General features: G+C 28.6%; 1 protein-coding gene across 3 annotated transcripts in view; it reads left to right on the forward strand.

Moving 5' to 3' along the window:
- LOC107437217 (pre-mRNA splicing regulator USH1G) overlaps positions 1–21587 on the forward strand; it is a 73287-nt gene extending 51700 nt beyond the window's left edge. The window contains exons 1-3 of one of the 3 annotated variants that reach the window (XM_016049143.4): positions 6814–6966; positions 13157–14247; positions 18717–21587. In XM_016049143.4, the coding sequence (XP_015904629.1) occupies positions 13224–14247; positions 18717–18946 (1254 nt within the window). In that variant the 5' untranslated portion in view covers positions 6814–6966; positions 13157–13223 and the 3' untranslated portion in view covers positions 18947–21587. Of the gene's footprint in view, positions 1–6813; positions 7015–13156; positions 14248–18716 lie in introns of those variants that run through there. The other 2 variants (XM_087156960.1, XM_016049142.4) reach the window with 2 other exon arrangements.
- Positions 21588–21869: the final 282 nt, after the last annotated feature.

The following is a 21869-nucleotide window of genomic DNA, read 5'->3' on the forward strand; positions in this document are numbered from 1 at the left end:
CTGATCTTGTTTATTAAAAGGATCAATCAATAAAATAGAACCTAACAATGTGTTAAACAAACATGAGGAAGTCAAAAAGTGATTAGTCCCACTCTACACATAAAATCACAATGTAATTTTATGCGTACGTTTTCATTTATTATGGCAACCTAGCAACCGTTTAAGCTCTATAAAACGTGCTCTTTGTAGAACTGTATACAATATGTTTAACGAAAGCGTAGAAAGGTGCTTTTTATACTTGTATTAAAGAAGACATAACCTAAAAAGGATTTATGATAGCATTAGCAGAGCTGTCACTAGACTTTTCGATGCTCTAAGCAAGTGTTTCCCAAAGTGTGGTACGCGTACCCTCAGGGGTAACGGGAACAGTTCAGCGGGGGTACGCGTCCTTATGCGAAATATCTTGCAGCAAACGAAAATTTCAAAACCTTTTAGTTAAAAATAAAGTTAGTCATGAAAATTTGCGATTATGATTTTTCTATTGGTTATTTTTTGCGAAATTAACAGTTAATAATTAGTGGTGTCAACGGCCACTTTTGTGTAAATTTTGTTATTTTTAACTTTTGAGTAATTTTTTTAAAGTAAAGAATGCATTCACTTTTTTATTAGTGGTACAAAACGTAACGAAAATTTTAGAAAGGGTGCACAACAAGGGTTTGGGAAACACTACTCTAAGCTAAACATTTTACAATGATCTTTAAATATTTTTTTCCTGCTCTCTCCGTCACAATTTCGTCTAAGTGATTGAAATTATTTTTTCGATTTTCCTTCAAAAGAACAGTCAACTTAGCATTCTTATATTATTATAAATTATTTTTCTTTATTTATTATTATTATTTTTTTCAGATTTATTCTATCGTTAAAGTTTTATCAATGATTTATCGGGCACGAAGCACTTAAAAGTATAAACACGGAACTTTGCGTTAAAAGAAGCAATTTTAATAATTATCCAAAAATGCTTAATGTATTATTTTCAAATTCCATGTTTTTGATTTCTGTGAATAGTTTTCTAGTGTGGGGGACATAGAAGTAAGAAAACCACGGGATTTAAAGGGCCATACCTAGGTCGTATGTTATTATTTAAGAATCAAATAAATAACAAATGTTTCGATTTTTCAATTAAAACAATAGGACTAAGTATTTAAATAAATTAAATTTTTATATCATTAAGAAAGGGTTTGCGAATATAACTGGCATGGCTCTGTCTATTGTCCTAGAAATGCGGCCCACTTGTCCCTCCCTTTCGACGGCATTGAATACTAGCCCCACATTAATTATGCAACATGTAACACTAACTTGTACATACGCTTTAGTCTCTGAATGCTTGATTATCCGACTTCTGAATATAATTTCATATTTGGGAATAACACTGATTACATCTGTTCAACTGTCCCGCTATACTGATGCAATTGCAGCAAATAGATGACAATCCGTGGGCGGACTTATATGAAGAAAATTGCCTTCAAATTGCAGATGTTGTATATAGGACCTTTGATCACATTTAAAATTATTTTCTGTCCATGACACGATACCAACCAATAACACTGATCGTCAGTGTTTCGCGAAATACCGATTGCGACTCCATTCATAAATCACGTAAATGAGAATCGTGATTTGTGGTCCGTATATCACCTGAATCGCTATAAATAATTACAGGTAACACATATTACGTCATGAATTCTGCGAAAGCAAATCGCGATTTAGAATTTGTATTGATACTTGCAAACAAGAATTAAATGGTTTTTAATAAGAATTGTGAACAAAATAAATCTGCATTGTTTCAGTTTCTTCAGCATTTCTTCATTATATTTTCTTTTTCATCATTACCTTTTCCATCATTATCTTTTAAAAAGAAATACATGCTTAGGCCGTGAACTCTAAAACTATTCACATAGGAAAAGGAAGGAATTTATAAAAATCAACTTTATTATCGCTTCGTTTAAATAAGTGTGGGAAAAAATATTTATTTACTTCATGAATCCCTTCATTATTTTAATATTGAATTTATTGAAGTTTTTTTTCTTCGCTGTGTTTATGGCATTTTAAGTAAAGTCACTCTCTCTGAATATATATATATATATATATATATATATATATATATATATATATATATATATATATATATATATATATATATATATATATATATATATATATATATATATATATATATATATATATATATATATATATATATGTATATGTATATATATATAAACAAACTATTTAACATTTAACATTTTTTTGTAATTTTAAATATTTTATTTTTTTAAAATTTATACTAGAGTTTAGTTTTTTTTTTCAATAATGTATAAAGCGCAAAGCTTTGAGAAATTATTAGGTGATTTTTTGCATTTATGGTTGTAGTTAAAATAATAATTTAAAAATGTTTAAGTATATCTTAATTTCTAATTTTATGATTTTGGTTTCGATGAATATTTTCTAGAAATGAGTAAATCTGCTTTTAAAAGATTTTCATCCAATATGTTAACATCTAATATGATAGGTATCGCAAAAAAAAGTTTTTAAATTTTAGATCCTGAAAATAAATGTTTTAAATAAGTCGAATTATTTACAATTATTTAAAAAGTTTTTTTTAAATTATTATTATTTTGAAAACCCGGCCTCCGATCTCTGTATAATAGAAATGCTGGACCCTGAGCAAATGCCCAGCTTTCCCACCCTTACGACGGCTCAGAGCATGAAATTAATAGATTTGTATGTTGAGGTTTGAATTTGTGAATTAAATATTGTACAATTTTCCTTTTTCTTTTAATCATTAATACAGAAGTCAGTTTTTTATAGTAGTTTACATATTAATATTATCATAAGGAAAAATATATATAAAAAAAATGCAACTGATAAACTTTTTGTTTAAATCGGGGGCACAAAGAAGAAAAAAGAAGCATTAAAATCTAAAACTGATAAACATTCCAAAGAGAAAAATTTTAATGCACTCGTGTTTACTAAATTACTTGCAAAAGTATGTTTATGAATTTTTAATTACTAATAATTTCCAATGGAATTATACAAAAAGAAATAATTATTTGATTTTTTTTGCTTATTTTTTAAAAGATGTTAGTAAAACACATGTATTAATTAAATTTATTTCTACAAACCGACATTGTACCCTCAGTTATTTTTATTTTCTGAATAATTTGAGAATTCAATATAAGTGAGTCTGGTTTTAATTTATAACATCGAATTACGTAAGACATAAGCAACAGAAGATTTAGAACATAGTTAGAACTTCGGTGTCATCCTGACATACTTACCGAGTTAGTGATTACTTCTGAGTAATAAATACACGTCGCTTTATTGAATTCCTCGTTAATTGTATTACTGAAGTGGTGGTATCGAAGATGCTCACTTTTTTCATAACGAGCATTGAATGCTAATTCATCATCTTGCCTAAACGCGCTTACTTTTAAAGATGCCACATGCAAATTGCCGAATACTGTTACTTGTTCTTATTTAACATCGTGGCCTGAAATAGAACAAGAGGATTATGTCATCTCATTCTTTTCAATGCATGTTCTCTAATACAATAATCATAAACAATTTTCTATCTTTTAAGTATTAGATAAAGATAAATAAAGATGAAAAGAGATTAAAAATAATGCTTGCATGTATGATGGCTTAAAGAATCGGATTACTGAAATGATGATTGGAATATTAGAAACATCATGATGATATAAAAAAGCAGATTGAATTTTTTTTTTTAGTCGAAATGGTAGTTGATAGAACATGAGAAAGATTAAGAGACGCATTTTTATTGATAATCGTATTAGTTATTTAGCTTTATTTGTAGTTCTTGTAGATCGTTTGTTTGTGCTTGAGAAAGCGGCTGATTATTTTACGAATATTTTTCGCTGCTGAAATGATGGAAGTTGGAACATAAGAAACATCGTGATGATATAAAAAGCAGATTTGTTTTTTGTTTTCATTAAAGTGTTTGATGACTGAACGTGAAAAATATTAAAGTACATTTTTTATTGATAATCATAATAGTTATTTTTATTTCAATATGAGCTCTTGTAAAACGCTTGTTAATGCTTATGAAATTGACTGCATATTTTAAGGTTTTTTTTTAAAAGATGATTGCTGAAATATAAGAAACATCATGATGATATAAGAGGTAGTTTTTAAGTTATTGTCGATAGATTGATAAAATTTTTTTATTGATAATTGTATTACTTATCTTTGCTTCATTCGGAACATTTGCAGAGTTTTTGTTGGTGCTTAAGAAAACAGCAAAATATTTTAGATTTCGAACTCTTCTTCGTAATAAGCCTTTTAGTGAATAATGATCAATTTTTTATAACTATTGCAATTTCATAACTATTATGTTTAGTTTTCTCTTTATCTAGCCAGCGCCCTCTATGCTGATAAGGAAAATGGCACAAAATCTCAATATATAGAAAATTCAGTTTATTAAAATTCAAAATCGTTTGTGATCTAATATTTTTAATATATTTCAAAAGTTATTCATTATTACATTGTCTTCGCTAATAAATATATTTAAACAAATTCTTCTTTGCTTTAAATGACTTTCTTCTAATTGAAAAAAAAATTCTCCCTGAATTGGCTGTTTAAAATTAAATATTCTAATCCATAATTTTTTTCTGAACAATGTGGTGTATATAGTATAAAAGTAAAGTTAAAATTGTGTAGAAGGTATTCAAAATAAAGTTTATTTTATTTTCCTAGACGAAATGGTTTTGAGAAACAACTATAGGAAATTTTTTGAGATACTTAAAAGTAAATGTTATTTTTAATATAATTGGAATAACATCTTATTTCTATCAGTAGTTCTGAAAATTCTAAAACTAACTGAACTAAATTAAACTTTTCGAACTAAACACGAAAATCATTATTTTATTTATCTACTTTTTTTTTGATAGAACATTTAAAAATCATTCTATATTTCCCGATATTTCTGAGAAAATTACTAATTGTTATACCCAATACTTTACTTCTTAATATACAATGCTTTTATTGTTTTGCCTAATGTTTTGCATTGTAACGAAATAAAATACATCATTTGACAATCTTTTATAGGTAGTGAAAGTTCAAAAACTCTTGAACACGATGGCCTAACCGTTCATAAAAAGTGGACTTATATGCTTGAATGATTGGTTAAATTTAATCAGGCTATTATCTCTTTCTCTAACATCTGGATTGTCCCTTTCGAAAATTTTCAATTGTGTATGCTTACTTGGTCAACCAAATTGGTGGGCGGCGCTGTTTGAAATTTCAAAAAAACATTTCAGGCCTCACCGAAAAAAAGAATTAATGTGACTGAATGACAGAAATCTTTGACTAGCACATCTAATTGCTGGAGGCTGTTACGAACTTAGCGAACCAGCTATGGTATATTCGTCCAGTTCAATGATATAAATCGCGTACGGAAAGCGAAATCTTTTCAGGAATTACTACACGCTCAGGTGGATTCCGTTTTACTTTTTTGCATTTTTTTAACGGAATATTTTATGGAGGTTTTCTTTTCTTGAGAGTAACATTAGTATACAATTTTAAGCCTCACTAACCTTCTTATAGAGATTGAGAGTTGGGAGAGGGGGGTAAGATAACAGGGAGGATAAAATTTTCGAAAACGGAGGGGGATCAATTCCCGTGAGAGAGAATATTCTTTTTTATTCCTTTTTTCTTTTTCGATTCTGTATGCTTTTACTGTCTGGTTCATTCATACAGAAACGGAAGAATTTCACACAACCTGTTCTATTTTGATTTTTCTTCTTTCTGAAATAAGTAATAGTGGATTTATTTTTTTAATTAAGTATATGTGATCCATTAGATTATAGATCACGTTTGAAATATATTGGATTAACTTTTTTTTTTGATTTATAATTTAAATAATTTATTTATCAGAAATCTATATTTACGCAGCTCTTACATTAGTGACCTATCAGTTGAATAAGTTTGAGTTAATAACCTTTATTACCATATAATTTTTTATAAAACTTTAAAATATTATGTAAACATTGAAATTCTTCCGTTTTACTCTTAAAGACATAATTATTTTCCGATAATTCACTATAAATATAAACTATAATTTATGATGTTTTTTTAAATTTTAATTTCCGTTAAATTAATGTATTTTTTTAAACGTCATACAGCAAGATATTTAAAACAATTAATTGCTTGAAACAAAAATGAATAAAAAAAAAGTATATATGTTTTTATGGACATAGAATCATAAAAAAAATAATAATAAGTCTGTTTTGCCCTTCACTACCCCCTTCTTTAAAATATCAAACAAAATTATTTATTGTAATTTAACTAGAAAACTTTGAACAAAAATTATCAATAAATAATACTATTGGTATTTAACCAAGGCTCTAAAAATATAAATTAAAAAAATTTGTATATTTTTCCCCGTTCTCAGCCTTTATTATAATAATGTGCTTATTACATGCAATTAAAATCTAAGTTACTTATTTATTTATTTATATATATATATATATATATATATATATATATATATATATATATATATATATATATATATATATATATATATATATATATATATATATATATATATATATATATATATATATATATATATATATATATATATATATATATATATATATATATATATATATATATATATATCTTTCCACTTCAAAGGACGGAAGGTACCAAAGGGTGAATATAAAAATTATAGATTGTTATCCTTTTTTACTCTTAAGTTTTTCTTCTGAACATCTCATTTTAATCAATACCTAATCAATACCAGCAGAGCTTATCACTGCATCAGTCGGGTGACAACACATCTAACAATATTTTTCACGTAGCTGGCATGTTTTGAGGATGGTTGTTATGGCAACTTATGAATCACACTTCAAAATCCGTCTTAGTTGGAAGGTTTGGAGGGATTCCCAAATACTTGTAAGAGAAATTTGCAAATAATTATTAAAACTATGAATATAGTGAGAACAGGTGAGGTAAACTTGCATAGTTTATTTGCTTCTTCTACAAATATTATCTGTAAGTCAATGTTTAAAATTGTGATCTACATACTCATATATGTAAACATTTTGCTTAGCAATTAGGGAAAAACAAAGTGCACGCCAGTGCTACAGAAAAGGAATGTAGTTTTTTGTTGCATATGTATTCAATATTATAAAATAATGTATTCAAAATTTTAATATCTTAACTATACTCCTTTATTCCTTTTAAAAAAATAATTCGATTTCTCTTAATTCTAGAGCGAATTTTTTTAAATCTAATTTATCTATAATTTTTTTTATCTAAATGAAAAGGTAAAAAAGTAATTTTTAATAAGTGGTTCGATTATAAGTAGAAAAGAAAACGTTATATCATTTCGTAATATTTAATTCTCCTTTTCTGTTTAAGTGTCCAAAGCTTTCAGAAAAAGACCTAAATTATTTAAGTAATTCCCAAGAAGATTTTTTTTCAGACTTATAGACTTATTTAAGTATTCAAAATAAAAAGTAATCATTAGACCGTGAATGACGATTTGATTCCCAGCATATATTTTCCGATCGAATTTATACATTTAATTTATAGATCATATTATGTATTCAAATGAAAAGAAGTAATCAAACTAACATGATTTTAATAAAAAGTACATAATTGTTAGAGCATTAATGGATATTAAATACTACATCTGGGAAAAATAATTGTTAACATAAAAAACCAAATTCTTGCACTCTTTGAATTTTTTTTTTCTTCTTGTTTATTGACTATTTTATGTGCTCAAAGGAAAAAATAATCTGTAAAATATAACTCGATTATAATAAAAAGTTTTCGTAAGATTATTAATGTATATTAAATACTCTTTCTGTTCAAAAATAATTCTTCAATTTGGAATTTCGTTTTGTCTTATGGATATTAAAATCTAAGACAAATTCCAAAATTAACCATTATAAACTCAAGACAAAATATGAATTAAAATTAGATGGATATTATTTATACTCCACAGCCTAATAAGTAATCCTACGGTGTTAAAAATCACCCGTTATAATCAAATTTGTAATTTTTAAACGCATCTAAATTTTTGAAACTGCGCATTGCATTTTTCAGAGGGATTTGAAAAAAGGGTAAAAGAAATCCAATTTTCCAAGCTCGTTAAAAAATAGGCCTTTATCATCGTTTATTTTTCCTTGTTTCTGAGTATGTAGTACTTATACATATTAAGTACATAGTACATATTAATGTATGGTAATTTCATGCACATAATACTAGAACTTGATATGTTACGTAAACAATTTTGAAAAAGAAATAATATTTTTTTTTAAATGATTATTATTTTGGAATACATAGTCCTTACTGATGATTATTATTTAGGGGTCCTTAATGACCATTCTGTTTCTGATAAATATAATACTTCTTAATATTTATTATTTGGAACTATATTAATAAATAATAAAATAGTGGGTTTAGTTGCTGTTGTTGTCGTTTGACAAGTGCAGAAAAGTACAAGTTGAATGGGACCAAAGGCAAGTGGATTTAGTATTAAAGCTAAAGAAATCTAAAACAACAAGGACAGGAAGCCCATAACAGTTAAAATAAAGTTTTGAAAAAGATTAAAGTTTTAAACTAGCATTATTTCTTATATTAAAAGTTGTCTCATTCTAACACTTGCCGATAGTTGTCATTTACTTTTAGTTGTAGATATAGGGCAAAATTAGGAAATTTTACTTCTGACAGTGACATGTTGTATTATTTTTCAAAGCAGACACTTTAAAACCACATGGCCATTTTTCGAAAATTAAAAACTTTAAACGATTGAAAAAGTGTTAGTATTTATTTTGAGGCATTTCTTATTTCAGAAAAAGTAAATTTTTCAAAAAAGTTATTTTTTCAAAATATTATGAAATATACTTAATAATTCAATATTTAGTTTTTTTTTCCAAATAAATGCACATGGGTGTATTTTCGACGAAAAAAGTAGCCATTGGGTGGCAACCGATGGATTTTTTAATCGCCATTTGTTATAATTAGTCGCCTTGTTGCCGGAAGCGACTGTTAATTTTATTCTATAGTAGTAGAGTTATAGAATTTCAAAGCTGTAACTAGTTTTTTTTTTTTTAAATGTAACAACCATTACGGTACAAATAAAAAAAAAACATAATAAAAAGAAGTAAATATTAATAAAAGAAGTAAATATTAATAAAAGTTACTTAAAAATTCATAACCTTTTACGAAGAAATGATTTTATAAAATGGTTGTTGGTAACGAAACTGGAAAAAAAAACATTACTATTATTATAAAACAAATCTTTAATTTCTTTTTCGAAGGACAGTTAAACTGATATGTGTCCATTTTTTTAGTTCTTAAATGTGGGACTTGTCCCTTTGTCTTGTCAGTGTGAATTCGCAACCCTTTGTCATCCTGGATGACCATACAGCGTGACATTGTCATAACTTTTCAGAATGAGTACTTCTTTAACACAGATTCCCCATTTGGTCCTTCCAGCTTATAGCTCAGTTTCATCTTAGAATTTTTTTGTGAAAATAATGCTTTTAAGTTCTGAAATAATGTTCGTCATTCTTGCGTCATTACAAAAAACAAACAATGCTCGCTGAAAAACAAAAAGATGAGGCTATATGGAGAAACTATGTAGGTGCGCTTCTATTTAGTGTGAAGTTCTGCAATGTTTAAAGATCATACGTAATCTATTGTTTTAAAACAAATTTGAAGAGTGATTTTGGACAATCGAAAATTTCATTATTTAATTCCAGTAAAAGGCAATAAAATATATTTTGCAAATATATATTATACAATAAAATATATTATATGCATTAGGCGAAAATTGAGAGATTTTATAATTTTTTTCAACTCTGTTATAACCATCCGGTTTACCATTTTTTTTTTATTAAACTCATTAGTTTACAGAAAAATATTTTTAGACATATTATAAATACGTAATAATTTTTTTTAAAGTTAATTTTTTGTCATATTTGCCACGTATTCATTTCGCCATATTGCATTGAGATATTTTTGAATACGCAGTTTCTATTTTATTTCACAAACAGTCTACAATTTTGAAATTTGGTAATGTGCAATTTAAACATATTATTTTTAACTGGCTCGTCTACTCCGGTTGAGCCTTCGTCAAAATTCCAATGTATGCTGTTCTGTTCTTTTCTAAGGTTTACCAGTTTGTTATTCTAATAGGTTTAAGGCTTTTTTTTCCACACAGTCTATTCACCTAAGTTTTGGTTTTCATCTCTGAGGTAAAAGATAGCTTGATGGTAGTCGACCTATCAGATGACAAGATCTTTATTACGTGTCCTGCCTATTTAAACCCCTTTTTTTAGCAGTCTAATATATCTTAACACATTTATTGGAATAAAATTATAATTTGCACATTCTGTAGTGTAGCAAAAAACTGAACATCACATTTAGTGATGTTTAGTTTTTTGTTTTGTTTTGCCATTTATTTTTCGAATTCTGCTGTTTGCGTTGTTTTTAAAGATGGAAGTTTTAAATAGAATTATAATTTGCCTATTTCGCATTATAATATTTATATGATGTTTCATTGGCATGTAGTTTGGCCTGTGATGATGATAATTAAAAACTACAGAAGTGTTACTTTTTTTCTTATCATAATTTTTAAAATTACATTAATTTACTAAATATTTTTAAAGTTACATTAATTTTACGTTTGCGTGAAAAGTGAATTTTGAAAACTTTAAATTATATTTTATAGTATGTATTGTGATGTTTTTAGTAAATGATACCTCTTTGAACTAATCAGTAATGATGTTCGTCAATCTGTCAGGTGACAATACACAATGTAAAAACCCCGAATCTAAGCATTGACTCGTTTGAGATGGAAGTTTAAGATTAAGTTAAAGATGGAAGTTTTAAATAGAATTATAATTTGCCTATTTCGCATTATAATATTTATATGATGTTTCATTGGCATGTAGTTTGGCCTGTGATGATGATAATTAAAAACTACAGAAGTGTTACTTTTTTTTCTTATCATAATTTTTAAAATTACATTAATTTACTAAATATTTTTAAAGTTACATTAATTTTACGTTTGCGTGAAAAGTGAATTTTGAAAACTTTAAATTATATTTTATAGTATGTATTGTGATGTTTTTAGTAAATGATACCTCTTTGAACTAATCAGTAATGATGTTCGTCAATCTGTCAGGTAACAATACACAATGTAAAAACCCCGAATCTAATCATTGACTCGTTTCTACTTCAAATCATAGAATAATAGAATTTTTTTTTTAGTAAAATTTTTGCTATAAATAATTTTTTTCTTTGAAAAAAGGTAATTTAAATTAAATAAAACTATTTAAACGCTAAATTGTAAATAATTAGAATCAGGGTTGGAGGAAGGTGTGATTGGACCTAGGGCTGATGTGTAATTTGAAGCCGTACCTCTATTAAATTAGTCAAAATTTCCCTATATTCGTAAATGAAATTTTTTTTAGTAAAATTAAATTTTTACATAAATTCAAAAAAATTTTTTTTAACGTTTTTAATTTTAAGAAAAAATCGTTTAGCATTAAAATACGAATAAGTTGTCTATGTCATTATTCTGTATGCATTATTCTATATCTATTCTCTGTCTATTATGCTCGAAAATATCTAATGAATCTTTTCTAAAATTATTTTTATTTTCATAAATTCATTATTTTTTCTCCTTTGGGTTCCGCATAAAAGAGTTATTCCGAGAAGATTATTTAGAGGTCCCATATGAAAACAGTTGGGGGCTTGGGGCTACAGCTCTAGTAGCACCCATTTTTTCCCCGCCCTTTTTATAACAATAACCCAAAATAATGTGCATAGTTATAAAAAAGAGATTGAACAATTTGACGTTTATGTAAACCTTTCGATTTTTAAACTTTTTTTAAATATATTCTGTGGCTATCTATTTTTTTTTTTTATGATTACATCGAAAGTAAAAGATAATAGGTAAACATTGTATCAAATTACAAAATCGACAAACCGTTAAACTGAAACACCAAGAAAATAAGTAGAAGAAGAAAAAAAAATTGTCTTGGAGGCAGATTTTAAACGACAAACAGAAATTTCTCCAAGCATTCATGCATTTCATAAAACAAAATCCTTTGTTTGAAACTTCTCCTGTCCTGTCAGCGATGGACTTGAAATTAAACGTTTTTTGTTGTTCTAATATCCCTTTTCAAAAAAGATTGTTCCAGGTATAAGTCGTGTTTACACTATTTTCCTGTAAACAAAAGTACTTTTCTGCCTTTGTTGTAATTCTTTACCATGGTGAAGAATATGTCATTAAAATTAGTTTATTTTACACTTAATGAATCAGAAGAAAATAAAGGAGAGTCTTAGAAGGCAGTATTTTAAGGAGAACAACATTTAATAAAAGTTCTTTTTTCGTATTTCTGTAGTAATACAATATTAGACCTCAAATCAGTAGAGCTATGATTTTCGTGATAATGACAAAGATAAGGTAGCATGAAAGAAACTATAGTGCAACTCTGTGTCTGTGAGGGCTATATAAAATCAATTACCACAGTACCTACATTACGTAAGTGTATTCTTATATTAAGTACATTAATATAGTAGTATAAGAATCAGTAAAAATATTTATTTGGGAGAAGAAAAAATCAGTTGAAATATGAAACAACAGAAATAAACAGTCAAATAAGGTTAATTTTATTTTTATGTATTCACTTTATCCTGATTCTTTGTCTTCTTTCCCTGAATAGGTGCGTTTGACACTCTGTACGAGCCAACAAGCGATGTGAGACTTAAAACGTCTATTGATAACGTTGATGTGAGACTTAAAACGTCTTTTGAGAACGTTATACGTCTCATATCGCTTTTAATGTGATAACTTTTTACCTTCCTAAGACACATACCTTACGTCTATTAGCGTCTATTGAGAACGTTGATGTGAGACTTAAAACGTCTTTTGAGAACGTTATACGTCTCACATCGCGTTTAATGTGATAATTTTTTACCTTCCTAAGACACATACCTTAAAATGCAATGATTTTATGAAATTCCTATTTAAATGTATTAATGACGTTTGCTAATTACATGATAATATTTTATTTATTTCTTATATTGTGGAAAATAGCCTTTAATATCTCTAAACAACTTTTATTATTTTCTAATCATAAGAAAATACTTATATTTTATATTTTTCTTCCAGAGGAGATCCTGACCGCTGCGACCATTTTGGAAATACAGCTCTACACTGGGCTGCAGCAAACGGTCACATGAACTGTGTATCGTTCCTCGTCAACTTTGGTGTTTCTCTCTGGGCACTGGACAATGATTTTCACACGGCGTCCAATGTTGCTGCCATGAACCAAAGGGACGAAATCATTCGATATTTGGACGACGTCGTTGCCAGACAGAGTGCCCTTAACAAGAAACTAGTTCAGAAGCTGAAGGAGAAATCTGTGATCGACACCGAAAAACGAATAAAACAGTACCAAAAGCTGCAGAGGAAAGCCGCCAAAAGAGCCGAAAAGGAAGAGAAAGAAATCGAAAAGCAAAGGCGAAAGCTATACGGTTCGGAGTTCCAGCTAAATGGCATCATCAGCAAGGCTTCCAGTCTCACTTTGGCGACTTTGAAACGAGATTGCAAAATAACGTACGCATCGCCAAAGTATTCAGACATCATCAGCAATGGTGCGGGTACGACGAAGAAGGGTCTTGGTGCTGTGTCCAAAAGGATTCAGCAAAAGAAGCAGCACGTGGTGATGACAGCGGCCGACTTCAAAGTGAGGGAAACAGAACTAAACGGCAAAAGATCAATCCGATCTCTATCTGGACTTCTAAGAGATTCGGAAGTACTGTATGTACCTAAATACGACACTCAGAGTACAACTTCGGGTGGTAACAACCACCGGAGACACATGAAAGATGTGTTTGACACCAAGAGCGAATTGTCCAGGGCAATAAGCGAACCCGACTTCCTCCACACGACAGATTCTGGTTTTGGTGACGATGTTTCACCATTGGAGACTGCTGGCAGTATCTTCGAAAGACCAGGATTTGGTTCTGTGGCATTCAGGAACTCTATGTCTGGTACATTGATGTCTCTGCCTTCCACGTCCACCGAAGAAAATGACGATGAAAGTGATGATGATATTGATTCGATGAGAGCCAGTGAGAAAGACTCTGACGTGCAAAATGGCTCAGTCGAAGACAGTATAGGAAGTGCTGGTAGTCTGGCGCAAAGAAATAATCATCCTCCTTGGGAGGATGATGAAGGACATTTTGATGATGAAGAAGGTAAAGTAATCTCTGATTATTTTTTTTTACGTTTCTATGATTGAGCTATTTTAATTCACTTTTCAATCATTGGAACGAATTACTCAGTTATTTGAACCAATCGTTTTAATTCATTAAATTATTTAAAATAATCAGTATCAATCTTTATAACATGTCTTAGACTCAATGATTCCTATTAAGTGATAGGAATCAGTAGAATTCATTGATACAGCAAAATGTGTTGATTTATTTTGACGATCTCAAATCACTTCTAATCCGATTAGGCGTAACAAAAGAAGATGCACACTTTTTATTTTTAGAAAACTGTACGTTTATTTTAAATTTTGTGTATTTATGCATAGTTATTTTTTATATGTATGCATATTTATATATTTACATAAAGTATGTATAAAACTTAAAATAGACGAAAAGTTTTCTAAAAACGAAAAGTGTATCCCCTCACGCTACGCCTATGTTAATCCATGAGCCCTTTGATTCATATACATATATTGAAACGATTCTAATCTGTTAATTTGAATCAGTTGATTAGAAGCTGATTTTTATATTGATTCATATTTTTATTCATATTTATTCATGATTCTGTTCGAAAAACTTGATTCGCAATTTAGTCATTTGGCAATGAACATAATGTCTCAATTTGAATAAGTGGTACAGTTTGCGGATACAATTTAGTAAATTGGAATCAGTGTTTTCGGAATAATCCAATCACTTGATTAAAATCAGATTCAGTTAATAATAATTCCTAGATTCAAATAAAATACTTTGATCAATTTTGAAAACTTTTTTTATTTTGAATGATGCAAAATTTATATCAATTAATTTGAATCACTGATATTATTACTGTAAATGATTTTGTTAGGTCAAATAATTTGAATGAATCCTTTTGCTTAACTCATTGTGCATACAGTAGAAATTTTCAAAACCACTTTATTGACTTTCATTTTATCCAGATCCTTTTTTTCTAAAATTGATATATTTGTTAACATTTCGACTTGACTGTTAAATTTTGTTGCAATTTATTGGTAAATTCTTCATCAAAATTAGAAAATAAAACCATATTTTTATTTTAAAAAAATTCTGTAATCGTTAAATGTAAAGATATATATTATTCATTGATTGTTATTAAGTGATTTACATTAAAAAAATCAAAATAATTACAAATTTTCGCTCATTTAGAATTCAAAATAATTTATTTTGTCCACAAATTATTTAAAATTTTTTTAAATTTAAATAATTTAAGAAGCATGTTTTTTTATTGTGATATTGTATGAATTCGAAAATAATATAAAATTATGCATTTTAGATTTATAAATAAATATGACAAAAATGTAAAACTTACAGGAAATCCAGTTTTTTTTTTTTAAATTTGATTAAAAAATTATATGATTTAATGGAAAACATTGAGATTATTATTAAAATGTCTGAAAAATGCTTGTACTGTAACAAAAGATCTTATTGAGAATGAAAAAAAAAGAAACTAACTAGATGGAATAATAGAATTCTCACGACATATTATTGTTTGAAACAAATAGAAACGTAATTGAAAAAGAAAAAATAGCTTTGTTTTATTTTAGTTTCCAATATCGACTGATTTTACCCCTGATATCATATCCAATTATGCAACTAAAAAAAAATCTTTTGCTATTCTCATTTTTAACAGACGACAATAAGTACAAATCAAAAAAAGAAGGGTCCTTCAGAAGTCAACAAGCATTTTATCGTTTGCTCCGTGGGTGCTTTGTGCGTTCTTTCGTGTCTTGCGTGATTTGGGTGTTCGAAATGGCGCTTTTTTTCGGTCCCAGAATGAAAATAGAACCGCCCGCGTTACCTGATTATGTGACATTCTGTCTCTGGTCGTGACTCAACCTTTTGCACGAATATGGTTCAATGCTACGTTTGTGGCACTTGGAAAAATGAGAAGAAAAAAAGTTAATAAAATATTTTTACGGTAGAGTGACCGTAAATCCATTCTTCTAATGGTGGGGGTATCGGTGACTCTTAAAATTCCAATCAGACGCTGAAGTTAATCAATGATTGTTTATCCGGTTAAGGTTTTATGGTTATTAAGTAGGATAGTTTGTGGGCGAAAAAAACATGCAAACCTACTTAGTAGCAGCTGCTACACGGAGTAGCAAATAGAACTTTCCGAACATCTGTTTAAGTATCATTTTTATAAGCTACTTAGGTTTTTTGTTCTATTTGTTACATTAATTCCGTTGCTGTTTTCATACAATTGCTTAAAAACTGATATTTAACTCGTACATTAAGGAAACATCCAGACAGCCCTCAACTCCTTTTTTTTATTTTTTAAATCGATATTTTTTTCGCTCTTTGCCTTTTCGGAAAACCTGTAGTGCTCAAAATAGCTTGTTAAAATGGCTTTCTGCAGTTCGAACTTTTTTTTAATAACCGTCGTTAAATTCCCGACCCAAGTTACGACTGCTAATGTTCAATTCCGTATCCTTGTATTTTGAACCTAATCCAGAAGACAAGGAAACTCCTGGATCAAGTATTGGGGGAATAAAATCTCTCTCTTATAATGCGTCTATGTTTCTAAAAAATTAAAAAATGTAATTGTAAATGAGTTTAAGATGAAAGAAAAAAGCAGAAAACAAACTTTCCATTTTAAAATAAAATTAAATAAACATGTGTTAAAATTATATATACTAATCTAACAATTAACAAAAATTGTTAAGAAGAAAAATTATATAATAAATGTGCTTTTAGCTTATACAGGGTGTCTCACTTAAGCGTTTCAGAACTTCTAAGAGGGGTAGGGGGCATCCTGACGAGTCGAAATCATATAGCAATGTGGGGTCGGAAATGCTTTCCTGAAGCGGTGACGTACACAGAAGCACCATAAGGAAAAGAGACCGTAAGTGAAAAATCGCTATAATAATACATTGAAAAAATTATATGGTACATGGGCCAAAGTAAGTGTTCGAAGTTTCTGCCACCGGCTACAATGTACACCTCACATCTCCAGCGCATGGACATTCGAACATTCTGCAATACTCCAGGCATATCTCGCAGGCAGCTACTGCGATTCTTGCAACCAGCATTATCAACAGGAGTGTCATAAACCAGTGTTTTCATATGACTCCAGAAATCAAGACTTGATAGGTCGGGTGACCGAGGAGGCCATATAATTTTTTCAATGTATTATTATAGCGATTTTTCACTTACGGTCTCTTTTCTTTATGGTGCTTCTGTGTACGTCACCGCTTCAGGAAAGCATTTCCGACCCCACATTGCTATATGATTTCGACTCGTCAGAATGCCCCCTACCACTCTTAGAAATTCTGAAACGCTTAACTGAGACACCCTGTACATCGTATAAAGTAATTGGGGAAAAATATATAATGCAATTTACATTTCAGTGCTATCATCTATGAAAAAAACTAATAATAGTTATTAATAATAATAACAGTTGGAAAATTTAAGCAACAAAATATATAATAGATAAAGAAGTTAATATAAAAGAAGTATTTGAACTGTAAAATCCTTAAAAAAATATTCAAATAGGTAATATTTGTAGAGCTTAACATACAAACGTAAACTAAAAGTAAACCATTTTATTGGTTTTCTTTCTTTCTTAGGGTAACTGTTTAGAAGTCAGAGCCTACATACATGGATAAAAAACCGTTATAGACTTTATCCTTCGCGGCTCCATGGCACCGTTTATTGTTTCAAATTTGAAGAGCCATATTAAAATAGATCAAAAATAAATCTAAATAATCTAAATCTTCGTAACTAAGATTTTATTTCTCTAGAAATACAAAATTATTCAAAATAAGTACTTAACGTATAACTAATTGTTCAACATTACTTAAATTATTACTTAAGACATTCTAACAAAATAAATCTAAATAAATACTTAATATATAAATAATTTTTTAACGCTAAGTAAGGCAAACTTAACAAATTGAATTATAACTACTGTGTTGTAAATAGTTAGAGAAATACCCGAGTTTATGGTGACACCTAAGAGAAATATATTTATAGATCATTATCGTTGTTTTTTTATTTGTATTCTTGAGTCTTTCGAAAACTTTAAGAATTGACTATTATATTTTGGAATTTTCTGGAAAATGAGAAGAATGACCACTCACGTGATTTCGCAGTAAGGACGGGAGCTCATCTCGTGACTTCTAGACAGTATATTCTTTCACTAATATAACTGTACAGTAAATGTTAAATGTTTTTAGAAATAAAATGTCATGAATCTGGCCCAAGTATCTCTATGTAAACTATCTGAAATCAACTATCTAAACTATCTTAAACTATGTAAACCAAGTATTTCCATCTAAAATGCCCCAAGTATCTCTATGTAAACTATATGATGTAGAGACAGTTTTTAACGCACTGTACAGCTCAATTATTGCTTAAGATTTATTATTTTAATTTGCTTTTAATTGACTTGTCTGAATAACAAATTGTTATTAAAATCGATTAATTCTGTTTTCCAGGACTGGACGCTACGCCTCTCGTTGTCTTCCTCGTCGCACATGGTTTAATGGAATACACAGCAGCTCTGGCCAAAGAAAAAATCGACCTGGAGGCACTCATGCTTCTCACAGAAGAAGATCTGAAAGACCTCGGACTCCCCCTGGGCCCACGAAGGAAGTTGGCCAAGGCCATTGAAGATAGAAAAATGGCCATAGTCACTCCAGGAGATCTAATGGATTCTAAACTGTAACTTTATTTATGCATCTGAACTCAATGCAGTTTCAATCGATCAATACTAGTTGGGCAATTTCCTTGTGATGGCATTGCTTAAGCAGTTGGCAATGTTTTGACTGAAAACACACTATCTAATCAGTGATGAATTCAAAGAAAATCAGTGATGGATTTATCCTGATGATGGCATGGAACATTTAAATGTTAGTGAAAATACATTGAGTTAAAAAAATTCTATAAACTGCTGTGATAATATGCATATGTAATTTTGATAAGTGATTATACCTTTTTTTCTTTTCTCCTGTGCTTGACTTTTGTTGTGAAAGTGCCTCATTATCTTAGTTTTGAATGTAAAACTCAGCTGCATGTCGATTTATTTCGTATTTAGGGAAATGATTTGGCAGCATGGATTCCAAAAAAAAACACCACCTGTGGATTTTGAAAGCTGCCCGCATTTGTGTGCGACGCTGTGTATTTTCTCCTTATTTATTTTTTTTATATTGATGCATAAATTATTCAACTGTAAGAATAGTTCTTATTAAGGAAAGCATTGATTATATAATTAAATAGATGAATAAATTCAAGGGCAATACAACAAAAAAGGTTTTTGTGAAGAACTTTCAAACATCTGAACTACTGCGTTTCATTTATTCCATTTATTTAAATTTTTAAATAAATGGAATGTTTTAAACAGACGAACAATTTCTAAAGAGTTAATTAATTTTTAAGGACTAGGGAAAATTAATTTTAATACTCAAATCCAGAATCGTCATTTCAAGAATACTACACTAAAAACTAAATACAATAAATTGCTAGTAAAATACCTTAATATTATGAGTCAAATATCATTTTAAACAATAGGAAATTTCTAAATACATTATTAATACACTGTACACTACAAATCGTTAAATCATGTTATCACTTAATCGGAAATTAAGGGAACTCTACCTTCGCCAACCTTGGTCAGAAAAAAAAATGCATCATACCCAGCAAAAAAATTTATCTTTTTAAGCGATGAATTTAATTAGTATATTTTCTATTTCATATTTTAGTAAAATATTGTTACAATTCTGTTGCTACACATTTTGAGCAGGAATGATTTGCATTGTATTAATAAATGTGCAAAATGTATTTACACTAAGTTCATTTCATCAAACTCAAGTATTTCTCATGCCGCGATCATTAAGTAGCATCATAAATTCTATTACTAATTTCAATTGAATATCTATTTAAAAACCCTTTTACTGAAAAAAAGGCACAGTATATAATAATTATCATATTTTATACTTGACATTATCATTTTATATCATTCTATAAAATGACTCGACATTCTATAAAATGTCTACATTTCATTAATAAATTATTATTTATTTAATTTATTTTTTAAAAAAATACTTTCTCGCTAAATGTTAATACTTTACAGCGAATATAAAAAGATTAATTTGGAACTTCATAAAGTTTATAATTGTTTGTTATTTTTGATTTGCTGTCGTAATTTTGAATACGTCTTGTTTTAAACTGTCTGGAAAATTTCGTGAAAACATTATGTATATAAGAATGTTAAGCTCTGTAATATAATTATCGCAGTTTTGTAAAATAAGTTGATTTACTCCCTGTATGAATGAAAAATTTTAATTAATGTTTGTATTAGAAAAGTATTATATGTTTTTGCATGATCATGTCAAGTCATGTTGCCTATCAGAAATCCGTCCAAGAATATAAAAATCTATTTTTTTTCCAAAGATTAAATATTGTTACATTTAATCTTATTAATTGTTTGTTATAAATAGATATCTTTTATTAAAAGCTTGTAAATAAAAATCATGCATATATTAGATAAAGTTCAATTTTTCTTTCTTTCTAAAAATAGCACATTGCTTTACAACACATTTAATATCTTAAGACCATTTTGAAAAGATACGTGTACAAATAATGTTAAGGCATTCTAATAGGACAAGCAATTGTAAATTTGAGTCTAACCAAATGTCACGCAAAGCCTATCATAAATCCGTCCATAGATATATGTGAAAAAATAATGTTAATGCATTACATGTTTGTGCATTACCAATCAATGTAAAGCAAAGTCTATCAGAAATCCTTCCGGTTTTTGTGTTTTCTAAAGATTGTGAAGCAATAACTTGTAAATAAACAAATGCATATATTATCTAAAGAACTATTTTTCGTCTATAAGCGCAAATCATTATATCACTTTTAACATCCTGAGGTCATCTTAATTTGCTAAAAGGTTATCATATTTAGCCTTTGTAATAGAAGTCGTAATTGTAAATTTGTGCATAGCCAATGTTATGCAAAGCCTGTCAGAAATCCGTCCACACATTTAAATAATCTACTTTTCTAAAAATTGATTTGTAATATATGTAAATAATTGTACGTCTCACATTGTATACCGTATATTCTTTGTAAACTGAAAGCACCTTATATAAATTTATACATTATATTTTAACATGTTAAGCCTCAAAATTTGCCTTCATGTGTATAAAAATGTTATACCATTGTAATAGAACAAGCATTAAGTTTGTGCATAACCAATATGCTATGCAAGGCCTATCAGAATTCCGTCCACGAATTTATAAAGTTGTAATACTTCCCAAAGATTTGTTTCGTCATGTAATTATTTGTAAATAAAAGAACGAAATGTATTGTATATTGTATTCTTTATCATGAATATGAACATTAAATAAAAATTTCAAGACTCATTTTCACTAAGCGAAAAAGGATATGGACCAAGTTATATCGAGGCTCTAATATCTTGAAATATTTTTTTTATTTCCAATGAGCTGCACAATTGGTCTTGCCGATAAGCAGACCTAGTGTGTTCTCCAGAGGTGGCATCCACTCTTTCAAGACCACCACAATGGGTGAGATACCGTTGGTCATGTTAATTTGGACGCCTAGTTTCTGCCACACTAGATGGCAGCACC

Source organism: Parasteatoda tepidariorum, chromosome 2 (assembly GCF_982258835.1).
Source record: "Parasteatoda tepidariorum strain Cologne lab strain chromosome 2, Ptep-v5.0, whole genome shotgun sequence".
Classification (NCBI taxonomy): Eukaryota; Metazoa; Arthropoda; class Arachnida; order Araneae; family Theridiidae; genus Parasteatoda; species Parasteatoda tepidariorum.